This window comes from Hydractinia symbiolongicarpus, chromosome 10 (genome assembly GCF_029227915.1).
Source record: "Hydractinia symbiolongicarpus strain clone_291-10 chromosome 10, HSymV2.1, whole genome shotgun sequence".
In the NCBI taxonomy this organism is placed as follows: Eukaryota; Metazoa; Cnidaria; class Hydrozoa; order Anthoathecata; family Hydractiniidae; genus Hydractinia; species Hydractinia symbiolongicarpus.
Genome location: NC_079884.1, coordinates 151,466 through 174,251, shown reverse-complemented (window position 1 = coordinate 174,251; position 22,786 = coordinate 151,466). Strand labels below are relative to the sequence as shown.

Below are 22,786 nucleotides of genomic sequence, written 5' to 3'. Positions count from 1 at the left end.
TCTATGCATTCCTTTCGGCAACGCTTGCACTAAGGTTAATTTCCGTTCGTATGCAGAAATGTGGATAAAGGTTTTATAACGAAATGTTGAGGTATTGGCGTTGTTGAGGGACGATTTTACTTCAACGGAGGATGTTATGAAATGATATACACACATCACACAAAAGGTTTGTACTGTTTCTTATTACCATGTAAAAATTGCATGTGTAGCATAAATGGTTTAGGAGTATATTTCCGTAGCATGAAGGACAAGGCGAATTTTTACTACCTAGATACTACTACCTGGATGAATGCGATCGCGATTGTGTAGCTACAACATTAGGATTTACAAGCATTCACATCACTCTTTTACGCTTGTGACAAGAGCACTGGAGATGAAGTTGAGGAAGTTAATATTTTGACTGCACAGTTTATATTACTTTAGCTTGAATACTCAAGTTGCTTGTTATCAGAAAGAGAGCGTTCACATATTACGTCATCAATTTTTTGCCTATTTTCTACTCCCCCCTCCACCATGTAATTAGTCGTAATCATTTAGTTGACCCCCTTTCCAAAACTACGTCATCATCTACCTAACCCCTCCCCCCCTCAAAAAAAAAAAATCCGTAAAAAATACGAATACTTCAGACAGTTGATATTTTTCACACTCATGATGAAATATGCTGTTAATTTTTGTTAATTTGCTTATGTTATCAAACCACTTGACCCCTTCCCCCTCCCCCAGCGTAAGCAATTTCGATGACCCCCCCCTCACTTGATTACGTAATGTGTGAACGCTCCCAAACCGTAAATTCTGATGGGGAAGAGTCGAGTTGTATTTATCGCAACTTTGTTAACTTCTTTTTGTCTTTTTATAAATCATCTGTCCACCCTAATGAATAAAAGACAAAAAACTAAATTTATGTCAAATTTGTTGAATATTTCGTATTTTCAATGTTTAATTTGTTTCATATAAAAAAAACACTTCCAAATGCAAAATGACATTATCAATTCAAACATACACTTTCGTTCCCAGGACGTTTGCCGTTTTGATATGGCAAAAGACGGCGAAAAATATTTTTCGTGCTTAACTTTTTTTTTCCGACGAAGGAAACGACTTAAGTGAACGTCATCTCAGCAAAATCTCCAAAAGATTGACTTCTCAGGTAAAGTCGCCTGTTTTGATGTGTTCTCACCCATTGCAGTATTTAATATAAATCAAGTAAGATGGAGTGTTTTAACCTATTTCCAAGTCCTCTGGGACTGAGGGTTATTACAAAATAGCAGGCAAGTTAATAAATAGCAACTTCATATAGTAAGTACTTTTGAGAATGCGAAGATAGAATTAGAATTATTTTAGATGGAGAACATCTACATTTTTCCACGAAGGTGTGTGGAACTTTTTACTAACACACCAGTTCACTATTAAGTTTTTAATAACATGCAATTTTGTAAATAAGGTTGTTATAGGCTTTTACTTTTGAAGAAAACAATAAAACAGTGAGAAAAATGTAGTGCGGCTATTACATGAGATATGTATAAATTATATTCCACTTTTGTATTTAGCACAGTCATGCGCCATGAACACCTTTAAAAGAAAACGAAGGAAAAAAAAGTATGAAATGAAAGGTACATTTCTTTATCTGTAATTTTTCAAACGTATTACTTTTGATACAGCCTTGTTGCGCATAATGAAGGCTCTTCAGAAGTACCAGAAACAAACATTTAGCATTATACAACTGTGCCAAGTTTTACAACAACAACAACAACAACAATAGCAACAAAAACAACAAAATAGTGTCTTATGCTGGAAGGGGAATGTTTGGGCACTAAAAAGAATCAAGTTGTATGCTGCACGCAATAGGAAATAATATACAACGTAGTTAATATTTAATAATCTTGTAAACATTTATTTATTGAACGTAATCGCCAGATGTGTGGCTCTGTGTTGAATAATGAATAACAATTTAAAAAGAGAAACTTTTTAAAAAAAAAGATAAAAAAGGATGAAGAAAGAGAAATTTCAATTATTTGGTAAGTTAAAGTTGTAAAAGTGAGGAAAACCGCCATATATTTAAAATGATTACATTTTGAAAGATTGATGTAAGTGTTAGCTAGCGTTTTTTTTACGTAAGATGTATTTTAATATTTATAACAAGTATAATAAATAATAATAGAAATAAACAATAATAATAATTAAGAACGACCTGTGCGTTATTCCCTGCCAAAACATTAAAGGTTAAAGCAAAATAATAAAAATGAATGAATGAATGAATGAATGAATGAATGAATGAATGAATGAATGAATAAATGAATACACGTATTGATAAGAAACTTGTTTAAAAAAAAATGCTGAAACATCAAAATAATTCAGAAACTTTCATATGCAACGAAAAATGATTTATAGCAATTTATACTTATTATATTATATGCTTGTGGTCGCTCGTATTCTGACTCACAGTCACTCGTAGTCTGACTCGTAGTCACTTATAGTCACTTGTAGTCATTGGACCCTACTTGTAGTCACTCGTAGTCTGACTCGTAGTCACTTGCTGTCACTCGTACTCACTTGTAGTCGCTCGCTCTCATTGTACTAACTTGTAGTCACTTGTACTCAATTGTAGTCACTCGTACTCGCTTGTAGTCACTCCTACTCACTTTTAGTCACTCGTAGTCTGACTCGTAGTCACTTGTATTTCTATTTTAAAAACCTTTTCTGGTTGGTCTTTTAAAAACTTCACTTGAAAAAAAAACTTACACTTAGAATGACTAAAATTATATCAGTTTATTCGAAAAGTCAGTTGAGGTTATCAGAAAAGATGTGATTCTTAGTTCAAATACGAAATCAGGGTTGTTATCCAAAAGTTTGTACAGGTTTGTGCATATTACACCAATAAAATGTGGTAACTGGATTTTAATATTTATATACATTGTATATACTTTTAAAGTTCAACTCACATTGTGAAAAATTCTAGATAATAATTTGCGATGACGCTATTTCTACACCTTCATTACAGATATGGAGAAAGTAATGGTTCAACGCCAGATACACTGTTGTTATATATTCCTTCTTTCTTTAGGCAAGAAAGTTAGGCCAGCTGAAACAGGAGAAATGTACATCAACATGCGCAGTATCTTTTACAACGGAGTAAAAGACGAGAAAAATTCTCAAAAAGATATAAATGTCAAAACCGAGCAAAAACAAACTTCACACCATGCTGTTTACCACACAGAAATATACCAAACATTTTTGTACATTCAAAGGCGTGTTTATTTACTTTCTGCAGTGATTGGTGACACGAAACGACCGTTTAATACATGCAAGGGCTACCTCGGACTGCTTTTATGGGTCATGAATTTGTGTATACATTTTGCTTTTGATTTTTACGAAGCTCACGATGTTTTCCACGTGTCATGGGCCACTTCGATTGGTATTTATTTGGTAATGTTTGTTATGTGTACTGCTTTTATGATTCGACACAGTATGCGGTGGTATGTACGACTTGTCAAAAAGCTGACCAAAGATCTTATTTATTTGCCGACGTTAAAAAAATTGAAGTTTATTTTTAAGGTAAGCGAGTTTATGCTGATTATATCCCGGATATAAAGATTTTGCATTTAATTTTGGCGCTTTTTCAATTTTTACATTCCTATTCGTCAGGAATGATAAAGTATTTTTAACGATAAACATTATCAAAAAATGTTGGAACCAGATTGCAAATTTTGGACTGTTTCTGCATTAGGTTTACAAAATTTAAACTTGTGAAAATTCACTTATCAATGCTTACAGCGGGTTTAAGACCTAGTTATTTGGTTAAATCTAAACTCTTAAGCTGTGCTAATTTTTGTCGACGTCAGCATGACTTCTTTGTGCGATATTTCGGCACTTCATGGGACCTGACATTGATTATTCCGCAATTCTAACATGTAAGAAAGTGCGACCAGCGCACTCTAAACACCTCTTAAACATATAGAGTTGTTACTCTTTCGGCTGCAGAGTATTTGCAAATTGATGCTCTTTGCAAACTTCGAAAAAAGCCGTTGAATTATTATTATTCCGAATGTTTATACCAGATAGCCACTTCAGTACTGGAAACACTGTTATCAATTTGGGTCCTGTGTTAATTTTTTTGTCGTCAATTGTGGATGCAGTGCTTGTTTTTAATTTTATTTCAATCTTTTCGAAGTTTAATGTATAAAAATCGTGTCTTCTTTTAGGTTACACCGATGTTATTGGCCGCTTGTTCTGTTTCTGGGGCAGCTGCGCAGTATGGTTGCTATGCCTACGACAATGCATTGACTATATCATTCGGAAATTCGAAAAATCACACAACTTCGAACCCTTTCTCTACATCAGTAGAAGTGCTACTCAATATTTTGCGTTTTACAAGTTTATCTCATATTTACTACATGATGTTTCTGATACTGCTCTTCAATTCTATCATTTTCTATACTGTGGTGCACTCCCAAAAAATTTTTAACAGTAAGTCTTCTTAACCATCTCGTTTCCTAATCTCTTATGTGTGGGTATGCTGGGAAGACTCGTAGAAGAGCCCTGGGGGACAAGTTAACATATTTAGAACAGATATAAATCCTTACATCAATACACCGGACTGAGAAAGAATTTTTGCAAAACTATCAAATATAATTTTTTTTAAAATTTCAAAATTGATGCTTTTAACTTTAAGGTGCTTTTTTCAATGTGTACCAGGCCTTACTTTAATTTCACGTTACGTTGCAATATGTCAGTAAATTTAATATAAGTAGCCTATTGGCACTGTCTTCTTTGTTTACAGATTATATTGGCAATGAACTGAAATCTCATCCACCATCTATGTCATTCCAAGAAGCTGTCAACCAATTTTCTATGAGAACGAAACTTTTGCGAGAAGCCTCTGAAAACACTTCGGTAGGACAATACAATATTTTTGTCCGCGGAGCTCTTTGAGATAAACCTCGAAAGTTTATATTTTAAAACTGACACGTATTAGATGCAATCCAGCGATAATTGCGAAACGTTCACACTATTTTTCTTTTCAGGTTGTACTGGCAGTTCTTCTGGTTGCTACGAGTGTCTCCTTCGTAGTGAATGCTTACAACTTTTTATTTATACAAAGATACGCCATATATGTATGGTTTGCCATTGCGCCTTTATTATGGACAGTAACGCCCTTAATTGGTGGGGCGTTAGTCACTTCAGCATATCATAAACTGAAACTAATCGTCATACATTCTTGGGTTGAAATCCCAGAAAAATACGATGAAATATGGTGCCGAAAACCGCCAACAAAAGAAGAAATATCAAAACTTCCACAACCAAATTGGCGGGCTGGTCTGGAAAATATACGACGTAGAAAAGCGGAGCGTGAACGTAAAGAAAAAGAGGAAGCGTTGGACAAAGAAAAAAATCAGGACGAAAAAAATGGCGACAGTTTAGTAGACACAGAAAATAAATCATATCACGTCATTAATATGGAGCTTTGCTGTCCCAGCCAACCACCTGTAAATAAAGACAATAATAACAAGTATGAAAGAGTTAAATCAAAAAGAAAAAGTTTACTTCGGTTTGTTACCAAACAGAGCAAAAGCTCGACTAACTATTCCGGAAAAAAAGAAATAAAAGTCACCGGACAGGAACAGAAAAGTGACGACCCACCTGAACAGAACCAAGGCAATTCGGTGCATGATTTTAAAGAAGGAGTGAAGCTATCGAAGCACTCGGAGGTAAAAGATAAACAGACAGTAAAACAAAGATTCGGTAACGTCGTACGAGTAGCGCAAACCGTTGGGAAATTTAAAAGCATGCCGCGAAAGAAATTTAATTACGAGAAATATATCAAATTTTTAGAACTCACCTTGGATACGATTGGCTTCTCATTGGGTAAAGTTACAATCACATGGGACAGAGTATCATTTTTTATCGTTCTTCTTTTGACATTGGTCGGTGTGTTTGCAGAAAACGCTTTCTTAAAATAGAGAATTAATGTACACATTTAGTTCTTTTGGTGCGCGAAAATATAGATAATTCGTGTTGGTTAGCATGATTATAACATTAGCTTTATTGTATTTGAGGTCTTGGAGGAAAAACGAAAATAAAAATCATCGAAATCTATAAATATAATCTTCCTTCTACACAAACGGGTAAGTTCATTATATCATCATGGTGTGAACAAAATGATGCACATATACGAGATTGGTATGCGGCGTACAGTGACGGTCCGACTACGACGCATCTACTTCCATGGAATCATTTTTCGGTTTCGATTTAGACGGTTTTAAATTGGACGGTGTGTTATTCTCAGTTGATACTAAAACAAAAGTTAAGTGTTGTTTGTGCCTTGGTCGAAGTTAAATATAATGTGCTATCGTCGTATGTTATTATGTTCGCAAATATTTGATAATAATTTAAAAACGGAAGGACACATTAGCTAGTATTGAAAGAAAAACTACCTTAGGCGTTGATGAAGCAGAGTGTCATGATGCAAATTTCATATTGTCCTTCCGTCACGGACATTAAGATAAAACGCGCGATTAATGACGCGTGGCACTACGACACGAAAAACCGTAAAAAAAATTTATACATTAAAAACGAGTATTTTGTCGCCCCTGTCGAAAGAATTCCAAAAAAAATAAGATTTTATAGGACCTATTCAATAAATTTTCATTCTAACCCAGATCTGATCTAACATTGACCAAGTTGGTTGCAGTTCAGTCTCTCCACAATCACATCTTCACAAGCAACGTAGTCAAAATATCACATATACAAAACAAAATGAACATCATTACCTTCCATTTTTGTTTTCTCTTTTTCAACCCGCCTCAACTCTCTTACCAGAATCTTCTTCTGTCGACTAGATAAACTCCTAAAAGTAAGTACCAATGAAAACCTGCACAGTGAAGTAAGCGTGTGTGGGCGTGCCGCCATTCCCGTGATACCCGGAACAAAGTAACTGACAGTTTATACGAATAATATTGTTTCAAGTAGATTTAAAGGTACTTACTTTGTGTTTTCCGTACTTGATTGAGAAATTCCATCTATCATTTGTTTCTTCTTTGCAGTCGACAGTTTTTTCTTTTGTTTATTCTGCACGCGTTTTAACCGGTTAAAACGTTTTTGGGAAGCCTAAAAAGATATCAAAATTTTTACTGACCAAGAGAAAATAACCACTAAAATATTGTTTTTGGCGAGCATACTCTATAAAAAACGCTAGGTTTAAAACACAAGATCAAGCGTGAAAATTGCCTCTCCCTCTCAAAATGGAATTTACTGGAAACGATGAAATAGGGCAAAAATATATTTCTAAATTTTAAGAATCATTTAAGAACTAGTTCTTGCCTCTTGATAAAAAACCCACAGACAAAATGCGCAGATTTCTAGTATAACGTAGTTATCTACTTCGCCGGTGTCCAAGAAAAATAGGTAAAAATTTCCTACTTTGTACGCCCTTCAGAACGAACCAACTTCGCGTTACAGACAGCTAAATAGGCGTACTAGTTTAGAGATTAAATTTTAAATTATAGTCCTAAATAAACTAGGTCAAACCAAAATTAATTCTTACGAAAAAAAAATTATATCGATATACTAGGGTTCTGGTCTGTAAAGTACGAGCTTAAAAGAAAACTGAAAAATGGCAATATACATGTTTTTTTAAACTCGGGTTAATATGTTGGTATAGTATAGGTCAGTATTTGTATACCTGACATGCAAGGTTGACAAAAACCAAGTCCTGATTAAAAAGCAGTAAATAGAGTACATAAACAAAAAACAACAACAAAATAGAATAAATACCTTACAAACGCAATTTTCGCCAAGAATAATTTTCGCAACCAATTAATTTCAGATAAGTGACAAGGACTATTTTACGTGAAAATTTTTTTCCGCAAATGGACCAATTATATATTGATTGCGAATAATTCTACCTTTACCCGTACCAATCATTAGAAGAGATATCGCTTTTATACAAATGTACAAAAAATAAGGTTGAAGGAACTGTGCTGTCAGCCCCAGACGAATATTTACATCGCCAAGTATCTTTATCACAAGGCGAGTAAGGCAAAGCAATTAGTGGAAAAGTCAATGGGTTGATATTATCGAAGTGATTAAAAAAGTAATAACAACAAAATATGAAAGAAAGCTTGCAAAGCGCGCTTATTGAGAAAAAACCCTAAAAATATCATTTTTGATTAAACTAAATTTTGCGAAGATTGACTTTTGAAGATATATTTTCGCCAATTGACATTTCCGAGAATTTTCGCGCTTTCATTAACCTTCGTAAAAATCACCAACTTAAGGTATACCAAAGCAACAACAACAAAAATATTTGTAATTAAAAACAACTCACAGTCTTCACTTTATTGTGTCTTATTCCTTTTGCCATCTTTATATTTTTTAAACTTTATCTATAAAAACAATTGTATATACACTTTCGGAAAAACGCAAGTTCTCCTATGCAAGCGTGAGAATTTTATGAAAAAGCTCGCCAGATTCATACATTTCAGGGGGATTATCTTTATAAATCGAAAAATATTACCGTCAGATAAAATCAACCGTAGAGGGTGCGACTTCCGTTGTTATATTCTGATTGTTAATAAATATTACTCGTCAAATAGTCAGTATTATTGTTGACTATTTTCTTAACAAAAAGAATTGTACCAAATACAATCAACACACCGACATCTACGCGGGTACGACATGGTGAGCACAGAACATTTAAATTCCAAAATTGCAAAACATATTTTTCTTGCTTTATTATTTAGGATCAAATCTTCAAGTAGATTACAGGACAAATTGACATTTATTCTTTTTTAAAATACTATTCAAGGCAATTCTTGATTTTTAAAAATTCAACCCACCAGGAAAAAATTCCAGAATATTCTAGAAATTTTCAGAACCATGTTCATCACGTATGCGTCACGTATGCGTCTAAAACACCAAATCCTAAAAACAACTACCTATCATTAAAAATTAATAAGTAAAAATACGTAAAATAAATTTCAAAAAGCTCTTATTACAAAACCTTCTCTTTTTCCTCCATGTTATAATGTATCTTCATATGTCCATTAAGACGCATAAAATACAGACCACACAATGGACATTGCGTAAAACCAGCTGTTTTGTGCGACGTCATATGCGATAACAGATTGACAACTTCTTTTGAACACACAGTACATTTCGCTTTTTTCTTAATTTGATGGACATACGCTTCGTGTGTTGTAATATCATCATACACTATTCCACACTCACTACATTCACCTCTAGTCATCTCAGCATCTGCACTGTGAAGTGTCCTCATATGATGTCTCAACGAATCGTTTGAATTGAATCTCGCCCCGCATACTTCACACAATATGTTTTTTGCTTTCTTATGGATGTTTCGATGACGATTCAACGAGTCTGATCGACTAAACTTTCGACCACATGTGGGACAAACGTACGGTTTTTCTTTCTGGTGCACTGCTAACACGTGACTTCGTAAAAACGTACTTCTCGAGAATTTCATCCCGCAATATTCACACCTGTGTTCTTTAACATTCAAATGAGTATTGACGTGTACTCTCAAGTTACCCTTCGACGTAAAAGCAGCTGAACACAGTAAGCAAGAAAATTGTTTTTGAATGTCGTGACCTCTCTTTTTGTGTCTTTCTAACGAATACACGCTGTTGAAACGCTTCGAACAGACATAACATCGGACTTTTGATGATGCCGGACAAACAAACTGGTTGTGTCGTTGTAGGTAATATAGGGAGTCAAACATAGCTCCGCATGACTTACAGGTGAAATTCAACTCTAGAAAATAGAACAGTTCATTAGTTAAGGGCCCCCAGGAGGAGAATAAATGTAGGAGAATAAAAGACTTTTCTTACAGTAGGAATTTTTGATGCCAAAAAATAAGACATTTGTATTTGTATTTTAACATGCGAAACAATAGCAGACATAAAGGTTGCTGAACTTTAAAACTGAACTTATCAAATGAGGTAGTCAAAAAGAAAAATCCATTTTTTTGGAAATTTGCGGTCTTTATTCTTTTTCTCAATGGCCAAAAATTGCAAATGGAAAATTTCACACAACGCGATAAAAATATGTTCGCTGGAGTTAGAGATTTGGGTGGATACGAAGTCGAAGATTGTTAGAAGTTAGAAAAAGTGGAAAATATTTTAACCCTTATTGAAATTTTTTCCAAATGCAAAACAGTAATATGCTCTTTTTCTTGAAAATTCTCGAAATTGATTTTTTTAGAGACGCGTAATAAACATACCCAAACATAACCATAACAAAGGTCCACAGACTGTCTTCTTCCTCTATCGTTTTTATGCAACACCACAAAAATACGAACAAACTTTTAAGAAAATACAGTAACGAAACTACTACTACTACTACCTATCTCTGTGTTATCACATTCACTTTCTGTTACTCCAGTTTTGACGTAGCTTTGTCTTAGCTTCCATTTTCCAAGTTCCATTTCTCCAGATATACTTTCTGATTGACAGTCAATCTCTTTATTACTTTCTATAGCTCCGTAATAAACATCGCCTTCGATAGGTAATGTTTTTATGGGACACTGAAACTGTTCACGTAACTCACGTCCATATGCATTTCCATACCAGACAAGCAGTTCCTAGAAATAAAATTTTTAAGATAAGAAAAAATGAGGAATGTTTGCCAAAGAGCGAAATTTCCATATCAATAACGTAGTACTACCAAATATGTGGCAAATCATTTCCTGCGTAACATCTATGGTAACATAGACATAGTATGTAAACATTTATAAAGCTACCCAATTGCAAGGGTCTAGGCCTCAAATTAAATCAAAATTTTTTAGGGTCCATATCCAAGTGGCTGTCCAATGTGTAACCATTTACCAACCAAAAGAGCATTTGAAAAAGCGCATGTATTTAGAAAACGATTTACAAAGTGAGGTGTAATTTCCAGACGTGATTGACACCGTTTGACTGACCTGAGAGCACTTAGAAATTCATTTAAAAAGGTTTTTACAAAACCTTTTGTTATATAATTTTCATGCAGAAGCAAGGTCAATTAGTCCACGAAAACTTTGGTATCCTCTATACAAACATAAGATTTGCTTTATAAATTCGAGATGCTAAGGTATTTCAGCTTGTATGCACACCTCCCCAAAAGGCATTTTCCACTTCAAGAAAATCTTTTTGCGGAATGGAACGGACAGGAACAGAAAAGTTTCTGAGTGTGTGTACTTAAAATGTTCACACCATGTGAGTTAGTTTCCAGTGCGGGGAAAGTAGAATTGGGTTCAGCTTCTTCTTTGCTTTTAGCATTCCCTGTTTTCTCGTAGTCACAGACACTTGCTGGCGATACTGCAGTGTCTTTACGTTGACATCAACCAGTGCTGTAACCGTGGGGGGGGGGGGGGGGGGGGTGAGGGAGGCAGGGGGGGCACAGTCTCCCCCAATAACTTTCCTACAAAAAAAAAAGAAAGAAAGAGAGATATAATGAAAGAAAGGAAGGAAGGAAGGAAGAGGTGAAAAAAAAAGACAGAGAGAGAAATCCAGAGAGACAAAGAGAAATAGAAAAAAACAGAAAGGTCATCCAGGAATATTAGGATCATTATTACAAAAAAACCCAGCACTGTCAACGACTATTATAATTATAGCAATCTTTATTTGGTTTTAAGTTTGCTAAAGATAAGCTTTTGAAGAATAGCTGCAGAAATAGACAAAAAAGAGCATTTTCTAAGGCATTATATCCAGGAAAACTTGAGACAAATATTTTAAAAAATAAATACATTTCCAGCTTAATTGGTTGTTGTATTAAGACATTTCTTGACAAATTGTTTCAAGTTTGTCGTATCAACTGTCTCAAAACGTGAAGTTCTTGAAATATTGCCATTTTTGGCCAATGTATCACTTAAATATCGCACACGTTTAGAAAAAAACGTTTTTCAAGCTTGACTATCTTGTAAGATCAAGGTTATGTTTTCTTCAGGTTTGAGATTTGGTGATATGGTTGCTTTAAAGATAGACTCGTAAAGGCCTTATGTTCACACGTTGTATACAAGTTTAAGTGCAAAAACTGCAATGCTAGGCAAAACATTAGGGTATTCGAAAGTACTAGCAAGTGAGTACATGGGCATTTCAGATTTAACCATAAAGTCACAAAACTTCGCATTTTTCTGCTGTGTCTAGACATGCAGTATACTGTCAAGTCAGTCGCACTTGTTTAGAGAATTTTTCAATACTCCCCATCGCTAGAAATAATTATGATTTAGAGCTAAAGGAAGGTTTATTAATCCATGGAGACAAACCTTCTCTCAATAAAAACATAGCATCACTTCCTTTATTCTTATTCGCTGATTAACAATAAATGTATCATACGATCTAATTATTTAAATCTATTATACCAGCTTGTATATTGTGTGAATATGACTTGATAATGGCCGGTTACAGCCAAAATGTCATCAAAAAAATGAACAAAGAGACGAAACTGGTGTTGTTACTTCTGTTTGAAACACTTAATCTCACATACCAATATAGACAACAATTATATCCAGGGTTAAAGGCAAAACACGAACCTGTCCTGGCAGAACTTTTTTGTAGGTCTTGTAAAACAGCAGTTTGTCGTATTGCTCAGCAATCAGATTTTGTTCTTCTTCGAAACGTGCACAATTTATGAAACGCATCCAGTTACTTTTCCCTTCATCCATACAATCAAGAAAATGAGAAATAGATTTGCGATTTTCTTCATAAACCTAACCCAAGAAGATCAAATACATATTATAAACTGAACACATGAAATGTAACTTTAATAAGAAGAAAATTAATCTTACTTCCCAAACATATGGATTATTTCCTCTCTGTGCATGGTCCCTAGCTGACAACTTTTCACCATCCATGGGTCCAAACAAAGAACCAACCTCAAATGTTGTCAAGGCAAACACTCCCAGTCCGGCATGAGGTATAGAGCTAGTCTGAATAGACATAGAACTTGGGAGAGATAGAACAGCTTTTGTTTTTGGCAGACTGTCCATAGGATTTCCATGGATAGTACAGTATCCATTCACTGCTTGTTTACACGAAACGCAAACTAAAGATGGTAAAAAAAATTGAAGAAACTATGCATGTGTACTCATTCAAATAACTATATACACTTGAAGTCGACATTTCTTCCTCACTCTTTAAGGTTCCAAAATTCATAAGGTCAGCATAAGATTTTCGCTTTGTAAAAAATATTTTTTTCGTAACACTTGTTGCTTATCAGACAGTCTACTTTAGATTCTTAATATTTGTGTTTTTTGCTTAACAATATTTGTTATGGCCAGTAAAACATTTTTCAATTTGAAAACATTGTATCACGATTTGAAAAATGGTATAAATTAAAAAAAAAAAATTATCGGAAAATACGCAAAATTTAATTCTTACAAAATTGACAACTTCGCGAAAATTAGTTCTTGTGAAATTTAAATTTTATTCTCCAAAAATTAAGTTGATTTCTTATGAAAGAACTAGAAAAATTTCCTTAAATCTTTTTATTTTTTGGAAAACCTTTTTATTGGTTTCCGAGATATAAGACTTGAAAGTTTAGCTCAGAAGAAATTGCAAGTATTAATATTTATATAAATGACTTAAATTCAAAAATCTTGAGGACAGATCAAGATTTTTCAAAAATATGAAAAGAGCCTTTTGAGCAATTGGAAAACAACAATTAGTGATTAGGAATTTGTAGGAGCTATATAATAAGTAGGTTTCATTGATAAGTTTCAGTTCTATAACTATAAAGATTAAAAGAAGTGAAACTTTTATTTGCACACCTATTCGTTTTAATATTTTCAAGTCCAAAGTTATTAATTATAAACATTACGGCAGATTTTCTGTATTTATTATTCCTTATATAAATAACAACTTACATTTCCATGGACTACTTGATTCTTTAAGCAATAACAAACTCTCAGCAACATGAAATAAAGCAGCAGCATTTTTATCCTCCTCCTCCTCTTCATCATCATTCCCAACATCAACATTATCCTCATCATCTTCAGTTCTTTCATGCTGAGGGGCTGCAAACATTGATGTGATTGATACTGCCATTGGACATGGTGCTATGTTGGTCAAAACAAGACCTTGTGAGGAGATTGTATCTGTATTATGTACTGAATCTGAGCCTGATTGCTGCAGTGTCTGGTTCATTGATGAACTACTGTGTGATACACAGCTAGAGTTTATTTCAATCCCTTCAGATTTGCCGTGTGAGTTATTCAATTCCTGACTCTCCTCAGCAGTATCATTCACACTATCTATATCCTGAAAAAGATTTGTTGAAATATGCAGATTATTAGTTATTGGTGATGATGTAATACCAGGGCTTAAATTTTTTGGCAAAGTCAACTTTGACTGTGGTGTGCAGTTTGTATTTCCTAACGACACCCCATTTGGATGACATGGCATCTTCTTGATCGGGCTTTTGCCATATGATGAAAAAGCATATGATGAAGCTGAAGATACATCTGTAAGCCCGGTGGCAGAAGTGTTGACAATTTGCTCTTGTGCAGGTTCAGCTGCAACAGTAGATTTTTCTTTATTGCAAACAATAGCAATTAACTTATCCCCAAGTTTTTTTAATATAACTTTTCTTGTCTTATTGGAATCAATCTCATATTGTTCGTTAGCACGTTCATTTTGGACATATTTTCGCTTTCCAGTCACCTGGGAACCATTTGCGTCTGTACAGGGTTTGATAATAACTCTGCAATCACTTGCTAAACATTTTTCTTCGCTCATGTTTTTTAGCTAAAATGATTAAAAATAATGACATAAATTTTTTTTGCCATTAACACCCTTGTTTTATATTTATCAATTTACTTGCAAATTTCCCCAATTAATGCATGTAGGTTAGCTAGCAGGGGTAACTTTCACATTTGAATACGAAGAAAGCAGCTATTTATTAACAAAATAAGACAACCGGGTTGTGTATAAGGAATAGTGTCATAGGCTAGTTGTTAGTGTTGATCTATGAGTTGTTATTTTCTTGGCAAGTGAAATGTGTACATCCTATGACTATATCTAGTGGTTCTTATTTTTAAATTTGGTTACAGTACAGTCCAGATGTAAGCGTACACGTACGCTCAACTTGCAAAAATAATTGCATTTATTCAAAAACACAATAGGATAGTGAGTTCCTTTCAAATCATGCGAAAATAATTGTGTCGTGTTAAAAACCAAAGCATAGCAAGAAACATTGTTTATAAACAATACTCTGCGCAAGAAAAATTTAAAAGCGATGGCCATTGAATTTTTACTGTTTTTAACAATAAAACTAATTAAAGTATATATATAACACGATTTTAAATATATTTTAAAAACACAAGCTCTTTTAAAAACAACAAAATGGTCTAAATATTTAAAAAAAAACTAATTCTGCTACTTTTTAAACTTTTAGTAATATTTCTTTATCATCAAAACATATTTTTTAACATGCAAAACTTTTAAAAGTTCTTCTTATAAAAAGCAACGTTTAATAACGTCAACGGAAAACCCTACGTTCTCCTCCTCCCCAGAGTTATTTTTCACTTTTGATATAAGAATGACGTGAAAAAGAGCAAATATCTTTCAAAAATCAAAAGCGAAAAAGAGTTATGGAGAAGAATTCGACAGATTGTTAACAAAAACATGCATAAAAAAAGCTTTTATGGACGGAGAGATGTTCGTGTCGCCACATGATATGAAAAAAGAGACAAAGGGGTGCTAGGAGGACAAAGGTTGCATAACTTCAAAATTCAGCCTTATTTTATTTATGGCAAAATTCTCACTATGTATTATGTGTTTATGAAGAATAGTGTCAATATGTATATTACTTCACAGTTGTACAGATAAGAAAAGACTGCAAGCACATTCATTACAAAAACAGTGGGTTCAATAATTCTGCAAAAGAGCTGTAGAATCTTTCTTTATATAATGTACATAGCTAGCTAAACAACATCTGCTGAACTAGATCATTTCCATCAAGGATGGAAGAGTGTCGCCATTACTCTGCCGAGTTACCACATTTCTTGAAATTGATAAAAATAATGCAATATTTCTAGGTTATATCAATGAATTAATGCAAAATAATTATTAGCTTAATTAATTATTAGCTAGCTTCAGAAATTTTATTATTGTCAGATGGGTTGAACGAAGCACTGTAGTTACCTATCGAAGTCACTGGCAGAATTACAAAGAAATAAATCAACCAACCAAGCAATGCTAGCTCTAGAAATTATCTGATCTTTACTACTTAGCTAGACAGTACCACTGAAACTGATGATACATGCCTAAAAACATGGAACATTTCTTCCTCCGCCATGATAAGTTGCTCGGCCCTGAACCAAACACGGAGATTACCCTCCGTTTACTATACTACGGGGAAAAATTACAAACATCATCACTGAATATGAAATAGACCTATTTCAATATCGCCGAGGGAGTTTGCATGTTTAATTTTGCTTAAAGTAGTTCAAAATTCGTTAATATTAAAATGCCCTAATTTAAAATCCCTGGTATCAATAAGCCCTACTTTGGATGATTTCCCAATCTGATTCGTTCCGCAAGTTTCAACATACCTCGTAGTCCAGGAGCTCATAACAGAACTTTAGGTCCCATTTTCTACAAAAGGTTTGACCCTCTAAATAGGTTGGTAGTATCACGGACAATAAAAATCACATGGTCAGCTGACCCAATTTGGGGGCGTTTGGGTCCCAGGCCCCTAAAATTACCCTAATTCGAGACTCCTATTTGGTCCCATAATTCTCAAAGCTTAAAAGTTAGTAACGTGTGTCATTATATGAGAGAATCTGAAAAATGATAAAGCTTACCGAAAAATTGGGTCTTAAGACTGGGTCAGACCCCCCTCAAAGACCATATTTAGGACCTTAATTTGTCCCCATAAGCTACAAACTCCAAATTTTGCACAAACATTCTCTAACATAGTGTAATGTCAGTGGTCATAAAGCTGACCAAAAATTTGGGTCTCTTGGCCTAGTCAGACCAAGTCTCGCCCCAAATCCCTATTTTAAACAACTTTTAGAGGGTAAAAAAAACCAATGACTACAAAGCCCAAACTCAATATTTGTGTTCTATACTAACTATGTAATACATAAATGGTCGAGCTTACCAAAAAATGCGGTCCTATCAGCAGGTCAGACAAAGATCTGAACAGGGACTCAAATTAGACCTCATAAGGTACAAACTTAAAATTTTGTAAGACTATTGTGATTTGGCAAAAAGCAAACCAAAAATTACGGTCTCTTGATCAGGTCAGACAATAGTTAGCGATATCAAATTAAAAAAGAAATGCTCTGATAGCATTTAATAAAATATAAATATGTACAATAGGTTATAGCAGCATGATTGATATTGTTCTGCATCAGCATCTAAAGATGAGAAATGTCATTCAGTCATAAGATCTAGTTTAAACTACAATACAACATTAAAAAATATTAAAAAGGTTACTCAGTTCTAGAATATATGACATTGAATCCTATTCTGTAAATTTTTTGTCATATCCCACAAAAAAAATCTAACCTTAAATTATCATTACACGTCTTCGTCACTAGTTTCGTCATCACTGTCTGAATCGTCATCACTTGACAGTTCATCAAACCCTTCAAAATCTTAAGGAGAATGAAATACTTTTAATATTTAAAATAGCGGCGGCAGTAGCGGAAATAAAGAATTGCTTCCGAGTAATAATTAAAAAACTAAGTGACTAGATTGTAAAACTTAATATCCAAAATTTTACCTTCTACTTCTCTGGAGAATCCATAATAATTTTCATTGCTGGTGACATCTACTGCTTTTGGAGACATTTCGCCTTCGTACCACTTAATGATATAGCTGCCATCTTTCAGCAGCCAACCCATGTCTTCAGGAAGGTGATTTGGAGGCTCGGACGTTATTGATGACATCCATAACTGTGCAACATACTTTGTTCGATAAATCTTTTGACGCAACACTCGTAAAAAAGGTGGTAGAGAACTTCCATCAAACTTTTTAACACAGGAAATTGCTTCATTTTCTCCTTTTGGTTTATACTTTTCCAAAAACATTACCAACCTAGCTTCATCTACAGATGATAGATTCCTTTTTCCATACATGCTGCATACAAATTTTTCCAACGTTGCAAAAGCGTCATCTGTGACATCAAGATTTGTTCCTAGCTGTTTAAATACATCTTGCACACTTTCATTTTTTTCTAGTAGTTTGAAAGGTCGAATTTTTCCTTTCCTACTAAACGATGCTGTATAGTCACATCCAGTGAAAGCATGGTATGCTGGCAAGGCCATGCAAATATTTTTGCCCAATTTCTGGTATATTTGATTAATACTTATGTACCTTAATGTATTTTTAGTGTAAACACCGGTTTCCATCCAAATATTCAAGCTGTTAGGTAACTTACTAAGGCAGCCAAGAGCAATTATCAGCACGTCAGTATCTATGGTTCTTATCACAACGTTTGCTGGTGTTTGAATCGAAGATAGGTGGTACAAAATTCTCTCCTTCAACTCTAAACATGTAGCAGGTATCATTGCGATTCATTATGACTGTTTTGTTTCCAAGTACTGTTGAATGCATGTTGTTTTCCCAAAAGAAGGCTAAGAACTCCACCAATGCTGCTTTGAAGTGATCATTTCTCAATGCATTCAACCAGTTTGAAGGTCTTTTTTGCTCAGGTCCAGTTATCTGATAAGCTCCATGTCTCTCAGTACATCGCAAATCCCTTTCACAATCCTTGATACTCGGGTGTACCATTTTGTCTAGAACAAAATGTATGATGTTTCCCTTGCTAGCACAAACGCGTTTCAAAATGAATGTTGCCAGAGCTCCAAATGTTGCTGGAAGGTCAACAAAAAGATGTAGGAAAAACATTCCATCAATTATGTTAACATCGACGCGATTTGGATCGTCAGTTTTTACTTTTGCTTCTAACTCGTTCAATAATTTGACTTTAGGGGTCTTTTGCATTTTGCCATCAACATGTCCAAGAGATAAAGGGACAGGTGTTAGAGGATACTTCAGTACCTCTGCCATATCAATTTTCCTTTGTAGCGAATGGTACAAGATGCTACCAAACAAATCTCTCATCATCGTTACAGCAACCACTTTGTTGTCAGCAGCTTTAATATTATACTTCGTTCCCCCAGTTGCAAATGTGTGTAATGTTTGTCTTCGTATAGGTTTTTCGAATCTTGCTGGATCTTTAGAACATTCGTCAATAAATTTATCACGTGCTTTGCTTCCAACACTAACGATGTTGAGCAAAAACTTTGTTGTGTCTGGTGAGGCTGCTTTTCCTGATGCTATATTAAAAAGATATTGTTTTTCAATAGCATCGTTAAATGGATTCATGGTTTCCTTGACCATGTTTATAACTTGATGTAAATCTTTAGAATTTTGTCGCATTCTGCTGGCCTTTAAATCTTGAGACACGTCTTCCTGTTTTGTCATCCCCAAATTTTCAAACACGTATGACACAATACTTGTTCGAATAGAATGACTTTGTGCCCATCGTTGACGAGCAGAAATAGAATTTGTTAAAGCTGATATACCTTTTCGCTGACATGCAGCATCTGCATTTATCGTTTGCTCTAATGTCAAGTCGATTGGTAATCTTGAGAATGACTTTTGGGTTCTTCGCAGCGAAAATAATCCCCTTTGAAATTCAGTGTAAACCTCGGGATGAGAGTCCTTTAGTTTGAGAAGATTATCATGATAACGGACAATCCAACGAGCGTAATTTGGATGGTTCATGCTAAAGAAATAGTTTGCGACTTTAGGCAAGCAGCACACATACAGATCAAAGTTTCCATCCCTCAAGCTTCTACTAAAATCATGGTAAAGTCGAATCATCTCGACGTACCCCATCCAATATTGTGCTGTTGCACCATGATTTCCTTTCTCTGTATCTTGCCTGAATTGACTGTATTCACGCAAGACATTGTTGACTTCTTTGGATACTTCATGTCCTTCATGCAAGTTCAAGGGTTCTTGGGATTTTATGAACTTGATTTCTTCTTGGATATCTTCTTTTAATTGAATTTCCTCTCTTTCTTGAAGAAAATATTGAAAATGAAGAATCTCCATTGCAAGTGCAAGTATTTGGTGACATCTTTTACTTCTCTTGTAACACTTTCCCAGTAAAAATGACTTGAGAGAACCTTTTTCAATCACACCAGCTTCATTTAGGATATGCGGACCACCAGATTCAGCGATGTACTTGCCAAATGCGCTAAACATGGCCATCTCTACATGGAATGCACCTAGAGCGACAAATATATTGTCAAACTTTGGAGATTCTTCTGCTTGAAGTTGCATAGCCACTTTGGCAATCGCAAGATCATATGTTACTGAAATGTTTTTTTTACCACATTCATTCGCAATCACCTGTGCACGCCTCAATGTTTCTGCTACTACAGCTATAGAAGTTGGAGACTGATTAATTTGTGGCAGGTACCAAACTTTTTGCAGATTGTTGGTATTTTGAAAAATTATAGAATTCCAGCCAACCCACATTGGTGTAGTGTCGGGTGAAAAATAAAAATCCATCATCCACAAGGTATCGTACATGCGTGCTTTGATATATGAAAGGGGTTCTGACGCCCTTCTCTGGTCATCTAGTGGAAGCATTATTCTTGTTAACATCTTAGGTTTTTTTCTGTACGGCTCTATGTCTAATCCTACAGCCAGAAATGATCTACGTTTTTTCTTTCCAGATAGCTGAGAATTGCCAAGGGTAGAATCGTCATCTTCTTCCAATGATTTGTCATTATTTTGTGACACAACTTGGTACGCTATCCCAACAGTATCATGCAAGGTATCCTTTCCACTTAAAGTTTCAACAAATCTGTCAAAGTTGTCGAATGCAACGCCTGTTCCAAGACTTGACATTAGTTTCATACCATGTGGTGTGGCATTCCCGGCCTTTGTTGATGTAAAAGTTAATTCTGTTTCTAGTTCTTCGATAATGCTATAGCTAACAGAGTGTCCAAGTCTATTTAACATTTCGATCACTTTTTTGCTTCCTGTAATGCTTTTCACTGCCAGTCCAAGCTGCAAATGTTTTGCAGGTTTTTTTTTTCCTGATGTTGCAGCAAATATGACATCGTCAGCAATACTTTTTATGCGCCTCTGCTTCTGATTTGACTTTACTATGCGTTGGTCAGGACCACCAATAAGGTAACTGAAAAATTCAATTAATTCATTTGGTGCCTCAACTTCACCTTTTTTTATATCTGCAAATGTCACTTCATCGGGTATAGGGCATTTTTCAATTTCCATTATGGCAGACCTTAATGCAAACGCTACATCTCTAATCTTCGCTTTCAATTTTGTCTTCATCGAGTACTCTTTCCTGAAAGCTTCTTCTTCGGAAATGGTGCTGCAGAATATCAAGTTTCCACGTCTTGTTTTCCCCTTCATGATTTGTATACTTTCTTTGTAATGCTTTAATAATTTTTGCTCAAGTTTTGCTGAAGACGATTCAATATCTTCGAATGCTTCATTCCCGATTTCTGCTAGTAACAAACATGTGATATTGATTTTTTATCTCGCTGAGTAAGATAACATCTTTTTCTTTTAGGATGTGATCATCAATATAAGCACAAACACCTTCAAAAGCCTTGCAGTGAATCCCTCTCGCAGTATGCCAGGATGTTTCAAGTTTTTGTCTTTCCATCCCTTTTTCATTCCTCTCTTGTATTGCCAATGGTGTTTTTTCGGCCTTGCTTTGATAACTGACCCTGCACATTCCATGGTAGTATATTTCTTTGCTTACAAAATCTTCATTTCCGATTCGCACTAACATAGGCTTATCTTCCAACCAACGTGCATACTTTTTTATATTTTCTTGAAAATTCTCTGTAGATGCTGCATTTAATTTTTGCTTTAAATTTTTGTGCTTCTTTTCCTTTCGCATGCAGAAAATACATATCTTTGAAAACACTCCTGTTGAAGATGATTGCACTGTTATGGAAATTTTTGAACGGGTTAAAGGGACAGCTTTAGATACTTTCTTATCGTTGGGGAGATTTTTTCTCTGTGTTTCAGACAATGCTATAAATCTTTTGTAACAATTTAAATGAAATCCTTGAATTTTATTCACAAAGCCAGGAAGTTGCGTATCCTTGTACTTTAGATTTCCATTTTTACGTGTAACTAAGATAGATTTGCACTTTCCCAGGGTTTCCGTATTGAAGAGATTTATTTTGCCAACTTTGTATCCATCACCAACATGCAGCACACAGCATCGTTCTAAAAGTTACAAAATTGACAAAAACGGTTTTAATTGTGGTGAAAAGAAGGTTTTACGGAAATTTAGGTGTTCCGATTAAGCAGTGATTTCAAAAACATTAAATATATTGTATAAATACAATACGCCATGTCACTTAAATATAATATACAAAACAACAAAACGTTAATATGAAGATATATTGTAATTCTTCTGTAAATAGCGTAAAAAATCAGTTAATATAATTAGAACGTAAAAATGTACAAAGGAATTAATATTTACAAGGCTTCAACATAATCTAACAAGTATGTAAATCAAAGAAGGTCTCATTTACATTAAAGCATCTTCAACTTACCATCACTGTCAGTATTTCCATTTGCATTTAAATTGTCATCTACAGTAGCTACAACATCTGCAAAATATCACAATAATAACTTGTTATTGGTTATCTTAAATTAATGTATTCTAATTAATTATGTTTTCCTCTTACCATCGCTTTCATTGATCTTATTGAATATTTCTTTGTTCGAAAATTCTACGAAATGAGAAATTCAATCAATGAAGTAAAAATTGACAAAAT

At 34.5% G+C, this 22,786-nt stretch overlaps 3 protein-coding genes across 6 annotated transcripts; 1 reads left to right on the top strand and 2 right to left on the bottom strand.

The window, feature by feature from the left end:
- Positions 1 to 34: 34 nt before the first annotated feature.
- LOC130612277 (uncharacterized) lies at positions 35 to 5,973 on the top strand. Of its 2 annotated transcripts, none has more exons than XM_057433585.1 (6): positions 35 to 166; positions 1,545 to 1,607; positions 3,059 to 3,549; positions 4,197 to 4,461; positions 4,775 to 4,887; positions 5,019 to 5,973. In XM_057433585.1, the coding sequence occupies exons 1-6, from the start codon at positions 142 to 144 to the stop codon at positions 5,952 to 5,954; spliced, it is 1,893 nt and encodes a 630-aa protein (XP_057289568.1). In that variant the 5' UTR covers positions 35 to 141; the 3' UTR covers positions 5,955 to 5,973. The 2 variants fall into 2 exon arrangements, with proteins under 2 accessions (XP_057289568.1, XP_057289569.1); XM_057433586.1 differs by lacking the exon at positions 35 to 166 and adding an exon at positions 1,029 to 1,367.
- A 113-nt stretch (positions 5,974 to 6,086) lies between these two features.
- LOC130612276 (PR domain zinc finger protein 5-like) lies at positions 6,087 to 14,754 on the bottom strand. Of its 3 annotated transcripts, none has more exons than XM_057433582.1 (10): positions 13,856 to 14,754; positions 12,779 to 13,035; positions 12,524 to 12,700; positions 10,354 to 10,594; positions 8,996 to 9,765; positions 8,832 to 8,916; positions 8,321 to 8,378; positions 6,980 to 7,101; positions 6,765 to 6,841; positions 6,087 to 6,286 (listed from the first exon to the last, which is right to left on the bottom strand). In XM_057433582.1, exons 1-6 carry the CDS (start codon positions 14,724 to 14,726, stop codon positions 8,902 to 8,904), a joined length of 2,331 nt encoding a protein of 776 aa, XP_057289565.1. In that variant the 5' UTR covers positions 14,727 to 14,754; the 3' UTR covers positions 6,087 to 6,286; positions 6,765 to 6,841; positions 6,980 to 7,101; positions 8,321 to 8,378; positions 8,832 to 8,901. The 3 variants fall into 3 exon arrangements, with proteins under 3 accessions (XP_057289565.1, XP_057289567.1, XP_057289566.1); XM_057433584.1 differs by having other exon boundaries at positions 10,357 to 10,594; positions 13,856 to 14,753; XM_057433583.1 differs by lacking the exons at positions 6,087 to 6,286; positions 6,765 to 6,841; positions 6,980 to 7,101; positions 8,321 to 8,378 and having other exon boundaries at positions 8,536 to 8,916.
- A 2,517-nt stretch (positions 14,755 to 17,271) lies between these two features.
- LOC130662853 (uncharacterized) lies at positions 17,272 to 18,508 on the bottom strand. Its single transcript, XM_057461794.1, has 3 exons — positions 17,722 to 18,508; positions 17,505 to 17,593; positions 17,272 to 17,353 (listed from the first exon to the last, which is right to left on the bottom strand). Exons 1-2 carry the CDS (start codon positions 18,506 to 18,508, stop codon positions 17,517 to 17,519), a joined length of 864 nt encoding a protein of 287 aa, XP_057317777.1. The 3' UTR covers positions 17,272 to 17,353; positions 17,505 to 17,516.
- Between the last annotated feature and the right edge of the window lie 4,278 nt (positions 18,509 to 22,786).